A 7,948-nucleotide genomic window follows, 5' to 3' on the forward strand; every position below is an offset into this window, starting at 1 on the left:
GGGACTGCAAAGTGTGGGGTATTATTTCCCTTTATAAATATCAAAAAATAGACAAGAATTGTTAGGTGGGGTTGTTTTTTTTTTTGTATTTACTTTTGCTTCATTCAGCATGAATTCAAGGAACTATCCGGATGACAGAAGAACCACTCAGCCAAAGTTATCCCGAGTGTAACTCCACTAGGAGTTGACAGCCACTATAGCAGAATTTTGCATAGCATTAGTGGTCTTCTGGGCCATATTTTCCAAGTCTTTTTGCATGTTCCTTTAGAAATATAAGGCCAAATTTTCAAAAATACATTGCCTTCCCAGCCAAAGTAATTTACTTCATCTACCACTGGAATGCAAACACCTCTGGAGTAAAATGCAGCAGCTGATTATAAGAACACAGAAATAAAAATTTTATTAAGATGATGTTTAAAAAAAATGAAAGGTACAGAGTTTAAGCGTAGAAGTTTCTGGTTATCAGGGAATAACATACAGATTATCAAGGGGTGTGAAGTTTGGTTTAAAATTGGCATAAGGAATACATAATCTGCAATATCCCCAATTGGGGGTAAAAGGTTAACGGGTCAAAGTACAGACACTGAGATATGAGGGTATGTTGTTCATATGATGGCTATGTTCAGGTGTGGAGTATAACGAGTGGATACGATGATGAGGATGGATTGACCCCCATTTGGTGAGATTTAACGTTCAGTGAGTTTATGGTTCCAGTTCATATGGTCCAATGGACAAAGTCTCTCGGTCCCTTTCTTGTGGTCGATGCACGATGTCGCTCCGGCTCACGCCTCCTGGTACTATTGGTGGCTGGTGATGTGTTTGGTGTGGATGTCCCTGGACCATTAGATGGTGTCTGAGACCATGAGGCGCCCCATAAGCATAGCGTCGACCAATCCCACATATCCGCAGCACACGCTTATTGCAGGGGTTCCAGGTGCCCAGGGCTCCGACGATCAGGGTGTCCATCTGCACCTCATAGCCTTTCACTCTCAGGGTGTCGGCCAGGGGAGTGTACTTTTCCAGCTTACGAGCTTGGGCTTTGCGAAAGCCGGGGTCCTGTTTTCAAAGGAGACTGTGATGTTGACGACGATGACCTTTTTCTGGGCCTAGTTGGTGACGACGATGTCAGGTCGCAGCTGGCTGTCGGTACCAGGGATGGTGCAGTTCACAGCAACCTCCCTCAGGCATGGTGCGATGGCTTTCACCAGGCGGTACCGGAAGGCGTTGTGGCGCAGCTGCCAAGCTCTGGAGTGGGGCTTGCAGCTGCACAGGACATGGGGCAGGGTCTTGTTGGAGTAGTCACATTTCCTGCAACGCTTGTCTCGGTTCCTCTGGTGGACGACTCCGTTAAGAAGGATGCAGTTGAATCGGGCACAATGGATGAACCGCCAGTCAGCGAAACGGGTGAAGTCGCCCCTGGCAAGGAAGTGGTTGCTGGCATCCCACTTGCTGGTCAACTCGAAGGCTTTACCCTGGTGTGGTTTACGTTTCAGGGTTTCCACGTACAGCGAGTGGATGGTGGCCTTCAGGGTCCTCTCCAGTATGCCCCTGGTGCTCAGGGTGACAATGGTGTAGTCATTGGATCTGATCTGCGGTGCCAAGATTCCCAGCTCCTGGTGCTCCTCACACCACTTCCAGCGGCAGCCGATGTGCTTCCCCAGGCGATGCATGGCATTGCGAGCACGGGACCACAGTGAAGCAATGTCGCCCCCGTCCCGCCCGAATTCGCCATCCAGGGAGCCGCTCAGGAAGGTGGCGATGTCTTGGTTGGAAGGGGCTCTGCCGATCTGCTTCTTTATCATGTCACGTAGGGCGTTTGCCATGATGTTCCTTATTGTGGCATCAGGACACGTCAGCAGGTGGAAGGCGTGGTTGATCACCACGACGTCGCACAGGTTGCCCATGCAGGGGACTTTGGCGCCTCCATGCCTGTGGGCGATGCAGACTAGCTCGTTGCTGGCTCTCTGGGGAAGGAACAGTCACTTCTTCACCAGCTGCCGGTCGTTCTTCTCTGTCTTGTTGAGGGGCACCTTTGCCACAGCAGATCCCCTTAGGATGAACGAGATGCGGAGGATCAAAAGAAGGTGTTCAGGGTGTTTACCTTCTGCCACGGTGCTAGCAGGGAGGCGTTGATCTTGGTGGCATCCTGCAAGATCTCCTGGATGGTGTCCTCGGGTGTCTGCTGGACACAGAAACCCATCAGCGTGCCGAGGTGCTAGTACACCTGCCCCTCTGCCAGGGGGATGACGGGCTTGCCCTGAATCTGGAACCCCGTCGCTTGCACTGAGTCCCTTTTGCTGCTGTCAATGTGGAGAGCTGCGCACTTCTTTGCACTGAGGAGGAGCCCCAGTTGGCAGCTCGACTGGTGGCGTCTAGCATACCTTGGAGGCTCTGGGTCGTCCGCGTAAGCCAGGACGCTCACCCTCTCACCGTGGAGGTTAAAGCCATCTGTGCCTTTGGAAAGCGCTCGCAGCAATGGCTCCATGGCGAGGTTAAAGATGATGGGGCTGAGGGCACAGCCCTGCTTTACTCCGCTCTGGATCTCGGTGGTCTCCCCTGCATCCGAGCAGATGGTGGTGCTGCATCCCTCATATGGCTCTTGGATCACATGAAGGAAGTTCTCTGGCATCCCGAATTCCTGGAGCATGGCAAAGATGTGGTGGTGGGGCATGGACCCAAAGGTGTTAGCCAGGTTGAGCCATGCTACCGCTCACTGCCTCTGCACCCTTCTGGCTGTTTGGATGGTGGTTTGGAGGACGAAGTTGTGTTCGTAGCAGCCCTCGCAGGACATGAAGCCATTCTGGACAGAGCTGATGGCTCTCCCGCTCAACGACCACTCCGTGATCCTCGACGCCAGGTAGCTGGCATACAGCTTGAACATTGGGGAGCAGAGGGAGATGGGCCTCCAGTTGCTGGGGTCATCCCGCTCTATTACACAATAATTGAGGGCAGGAATTGAAGAAAAATCCAGTAAACTACAGTGCAAATATAGGGAGGCAGAAAGTAATTAGCTGAACTTCAATTTGGTCAGGACCATCGGGGTCAATAGCTGTGTTTTTACGATTTTTTTTTCACTATGTGAAATGGTTAGGGCAAGAAATGGGCAAATACTGCAAAACAGTATTTGCAAACATTTATGCATATCAAATAAGTGAATTTGCCTCAGCAGTATTCATAAGCCCTTTTTTTGCTGTTTGCTAACATTTGGATGTGCAAGGCTTTGTTCATACAGATATTCAGGGGAGTCTCATATTCACACAACTATGTGTGTTCCCACGGGTAATTATAAAAAAAATTATGTTAATCCAATCACGGAGAAGGAACAATATAAAGTAACTTTCTTGATGACAACCATGCAGCTTGAATAATGAGCAGTGAGCACCAAATGAATCTTTGCAGAAAACAGTTTACAAACAATGCACAATCCAAAATATGTTTGCATAAAGTGTTAGTTGAGCAATTGTAAATATTGAACAAGTTTATTAAAAATATTGCAGATTGCATGTGACCATTCTGAGCCACAGAAAGGACTAACTTCCTCTACTAAATTGTTCGCTAATAGTTCTTATAAAATCTCAGGCTTTATGTCTCAGCAGAAAATGTTCTTCCCTAATTCTCCCCCTACCTTCAGTGTTCCGCACTTTATTTTCTGTGTACTACACCTTTAAATGACCAAGAACTCTGTATGTGTGGAGAAATAGCAGTCATTTTGATGTCAGGGTTACTGTAGCATGTGCAGAGGTGACATCAACACAATGCTCTCACATGCAGACTTTACTTGTTGTTTTTTTTTATATCCTTAATCTAAATATAAAAATAATTGTAGACAGAAAGTATATATTTAGCTTTCTGTGTAGAAACATAACAAGAAGTGGCTGTTTCAGGAGGTTTAGAGCAGTGTTGGGGAAGAGGTTTAAATTTTTGTGTGTGTGTGCCTGGAATAACAATGGATTTGTTTTCCTCTCTTTTCTTCTCTCCTCACATTTGTGTTTGCTCCCCTTCCATTCTGTATTGTCTCTCCACCCTCAAAGGACCTGAGATATTAACTGTAATTATAAAGCAGGCAGTAAACATCAGATTCACTGATAAGTATTCCTGGCCACGATTGTAATATAGTCCAATTAATGGCTTGGAATTTAGGAGTCTCATCATTTAATTAACAATCAGAATTCAGTGAGCAGTGACAGGGATACAACACAATTCACAGGACTTGGAATTTCTGAGTTTTGTCAGTTAGCATGAAGTAGGGAGGAGAAATCAACTGACCTGATAGCTAGTATGAATGTCAAGAGGGCAGACTCTAATACATAAATTTAAGAATATTTTAGAAATAATACCACAATGAATGGACAATTGACAGCTTGATTTTTCTGTCATACACACAGGACTGGTTTCTGTTTCCCCTTCCACAAGCTTTACACTGACTAACTTGGACTTCAATGCACTTACTCCCAGTTTATACCAATGTAAAACCTGATCCTGCATTAGGTCTTCTAGCAGGGACCATGCAGTAATGTGGCTCCCATCTGTGATTTTTGTCAGGCAGGGCCAAGCAACAACAGTTTCACTGTCACAGCACTCCCTGAGGATGCCTCACCTAATGGGATTGGAACCTACTACTCATGGGCTTCATGCTGAGTTTAACAGCTGATGTGACATACCCTCTTAATAGTGGGAGAGGCCACAGAACCTAATTCAGACTACTCTTCTTGAAGGAAAACATGACAAATGTGCTGAACTGTCTATTTTATATTAGCTTGCAACCCACTCTAACTCCTATTGAAGTCAATAACAAACCTCCCACTGACCTCAGTGGGGGTAGGATTGGGCCCTTAATTTGGGCCAAGATAGCAGCAATTAAGTTTATTTCATTGACATTAATATAATTATTTGTATTGTGGTAGCATTTAGAGTCCCAAATCAGGGATCAAGGCTAGGCGCTCTAATAAATTTTGTTTAGTCTCTGTTCCAAAGAGCTTATAATTTTAACATATGATGAGAGACAACAGGTGGATGCAAGAAATGGGTAGGGAGGACAAGGCAGGAGTGAAAAGATCATTAAGTATAACAAAAAAAAAAAGGAGTACTTGTGGCACCTTAGAGACTAACCAATTTATTTGAGCATAAGCTTTCGTGAGCTACAGCTCACTTCATCGGATGCATACTGTGGAAAGTTTAGAAGATCTTATTATATACACACAAAGCATGAAAAAAGTATAACAAGGAGCAGCACAGGTTGAACCAATTCTAAACCCCCAAAACACAAATACATTAGGGACATGCACAAGCCTTGACTTTTGGGACTCAGATTCAGACTGGTTTGCGAGATGTTTATGGTTACATATTTAAGCTTCCTGAGGTCAGACTCCCTTCTCCTTTGAGCCTCCTAGAATTCTTTCCTGCAGTAGTCTTCAGTTCCCCACACTCATGCCTCCTGTTATGGGATGCCACTTATCTGGCAGCCTTTCGATTGGGTTCCGGGGCTGCTGTTCGTCCTAAAATTTTAAAGCACACAATCCCAGAGCACTTTACATTCCAGGGAAATTGATCTGGCAGAGAGGCCTGTGCTCCATTTCCCATCATTGAAAATTTGCTTCACATAATCTAAACTTCAAGTTTAGGCCACATTTTCAGCAGCCTCTGATTGTGTTAAAAAATGCATGAGTGTAATGTGTAAACATTTTGCAAGCATTCACAGACGCACATACAATTTTGTAACTGCAAATACCTTTACATGTACTTTGGGAGTATGAAAGATAAAGCCTGGTTTGAGGCCCTCTGAATTTCAACCCTAGACATTGTTTCTATAGATGCACTTTTATGGTGGTCCAGCCTTTCATGGAGTCCTATCTTGTCTTCTCTCCCTTGTATATATGTTTAAGCATTACAAAAAAAATCATACAAGAAGTTCTCATTGAATGCTACTGTGCTCTGCAAACTGCAGTATTACTACATACCTAGTTCCCGATTAAATGAATTGACAAGATAATTAAGATGTACCAAGGCTTTGCTTTTTTTTTTTTTTAAATTCCTATTTTCCTAACAGGCATATGCCTAGAGTAACTGATATGCATCCCTTAATTATTGCAGAATCAAACACCTCAACTCCAATGAAGGATCTGTGTTTGTGCCTCTACAGTTAAGGCTCTGCCATTATTTCCATTATAAACCCGCTCTCTCCAAGAGTTCACAACTTCTCTGTTGAAAAAATACCATCTGAAATTTTGCACATAAGATGGGCACCTGGGATTTTTTTTTCAAATAAATCTGTCAAACTCTGGCTATTTATGGTATAAGCATTACCATCTGTGGATGCTTATTTTGGGGGCAAATAGTCCAGAATTCATCCCCTATTTTTTCCTATCTTCCTCAAATATCTTCAAAGATATAACTGACCCAATTAGTTCAGATAAGGAAGGCTGCATTGTAATATTTAGCATAGTCAGCATTCAATGACTGTTTAGTTCAGGACAATACCTGTATGGGGCATTAGGAAGCCCAGGCTACATTTAGTATGGGAACTGGAAAGGAACACACATTTATAGGCAACAAAGTATTGTCCCTCAAGGGTTAGTACTCATAACAAGTTAAGCTAATTAATGTAATCAGAAAGGAAATTTAAAAAGCTCCCTGTCCGTGATTAGATCCATTCCTCTGACCCTGGGGATAGAACACTACCTGACCAAAAAAAGAACAGGAGGACTTGTGGCACCTTAGAGACTAACAAATTTATTTGAGCATAAGCTTTCGTGAACTACAGCTCACTTCATCTTTTTGCGGATACAGACTAACACGGCTGCTACTCTGATACCTGACCAAAGACATTCTCCTACTCCTTCCTATCTCCCAAGCAGCCATTTTTATTAGCCCCCTGAACACCTGGGGGAATAGCAGAGCTGAAGTTTGTCCAGAGAGACCAGGTAATATCCTTATACAGCTCTAGTTGGCATACCCCTCCCCTCCATCAAGCAGGTGTGTCCTTACAAGGAATTGCGTTTTTAGTGGGTATGTCAGGAACCAGATGAAAATACAGCCATCTCTATATCCCATAGGAAGGCTGGAGGGATGTGTGGGTAGAGGAGTTTACCCAGTGCCAGCTAGTCTCCCAACAGAATCATTAAGGACTATTAAATCAATATGCAAAACCACTTCCTTTGAAGATAAATATATATTTCTATCCTTGGAGTTGGCAAAACCCTTCAACAACAACGTTGGCCGGTAGACTGATTTATAGGGTCCCTTGCAATCCCTTTAACCTACTCGAACAATCCGTACACGGGCTGCACAAAGGAGGGTTAAGCAAGGGGTTTGCCCCTTTGCAATAGCTAAAGACAACCACTGCCCGCCCCCGCGAACACCTGCTGAGCTGAACTCACTCTCAATCCTCATTTACAAGTCACCCTGGCGATCCCGCTAGAGCAGCCCCCCCCGGCCCCGAGCGCCTGCCCATCCCGGGATCCCCACCAAGGCGTTTCTCCGCCGGGGGGGGGCTCGAGCGGCACGTGGCTGCTCAGCCCGCCTGCGGGCCTTGGGGAAGGACAGCCGGGGGATAAGGGGAGCGGGGTCACGGGGCCGGCAACCTCACAGCCGAGGGCAGCGGGAGGGGTCCCGGCATTTACCTTGCCGGGGAGGGGCCTGCTGATGCCTGAGCGACGCTGGCGGCGGAGCGCCAGGGCCATGCCGACGCGGAAGGAAGGGGGCTCAGGGGGGACGGGCGGGTCACTGGGGTCCCCAGCGGGGCGCAGCGGCCCGGCGCGCTAGGCGGAAGGGGACCGCAGGGGGCACGCGGAGCAGCTCGGGGGGGGGGGGAGGGGGGGAGAAAGGCGACACGGGACGGAGAGCCCAGCCCGCTCGCGCCGGCGGGGGGAGGAGCCCTCTGCTCGCCGTCGCCCGCGTGCTCCGCACAGGAAGCGGGCGTGACGGGAAGCGGGGCCTTATGCTCCCGGCC

At 46.8% G+C, this 7,948-nt stretch overlaps 1 protein-coding gene across 2 annotated transcripts; it reads right to left on the reverse strand.

The window, feature by feature from the left end:
* Positions 1-374: 374 nt before the first annotated feature.
* Positions 375-7,899, reverse strand: LOC142073232 (uncharacterized). 2 transcript variants are annotated; one of them, XM_075132487.1, is made up of 2 exons: positions 7,620-7,899; positions 375-2,928 (listed from the first exon to the last, which is right to left on the reverse strand). In XM_075132487.1, the coding sequence occupies exon 2, from the start codon at positions 1,902-1,904 to the stop codon at positions 1,107-1,109; it is 798 nt and encodes a 265-aa protein (XP_074988588.1). In that variant the 5' UTR covers positions 1,905-2,928; positions 7,620-7,899; the 3' UTR covers positions 375-1,106. The 2 variants fall into 2 exon arrangements, with proteins under 2 accessions (XP_074988588.1, XP_074988589.1); XM_075132488.1 differs by having other exon boundaries at positions 375-5,495.
* Between the last annotated feature and the right edge of the window lie 49 nt (positions 7,900-7,948).

Source organism: Caretta caretta, chromosome 9 (genome assembly GCF_965140235.1).
Source record: "Caretta caretta isolate rCarCar2 chromosome 9, rCarCar1.hap1, whole genome shotgun sequence".
Lineage (NCBI taxonomy): Eukaryota > Metazoa > Chordata > Testudines > Cheloniidae > Caretta > Caretta caretta.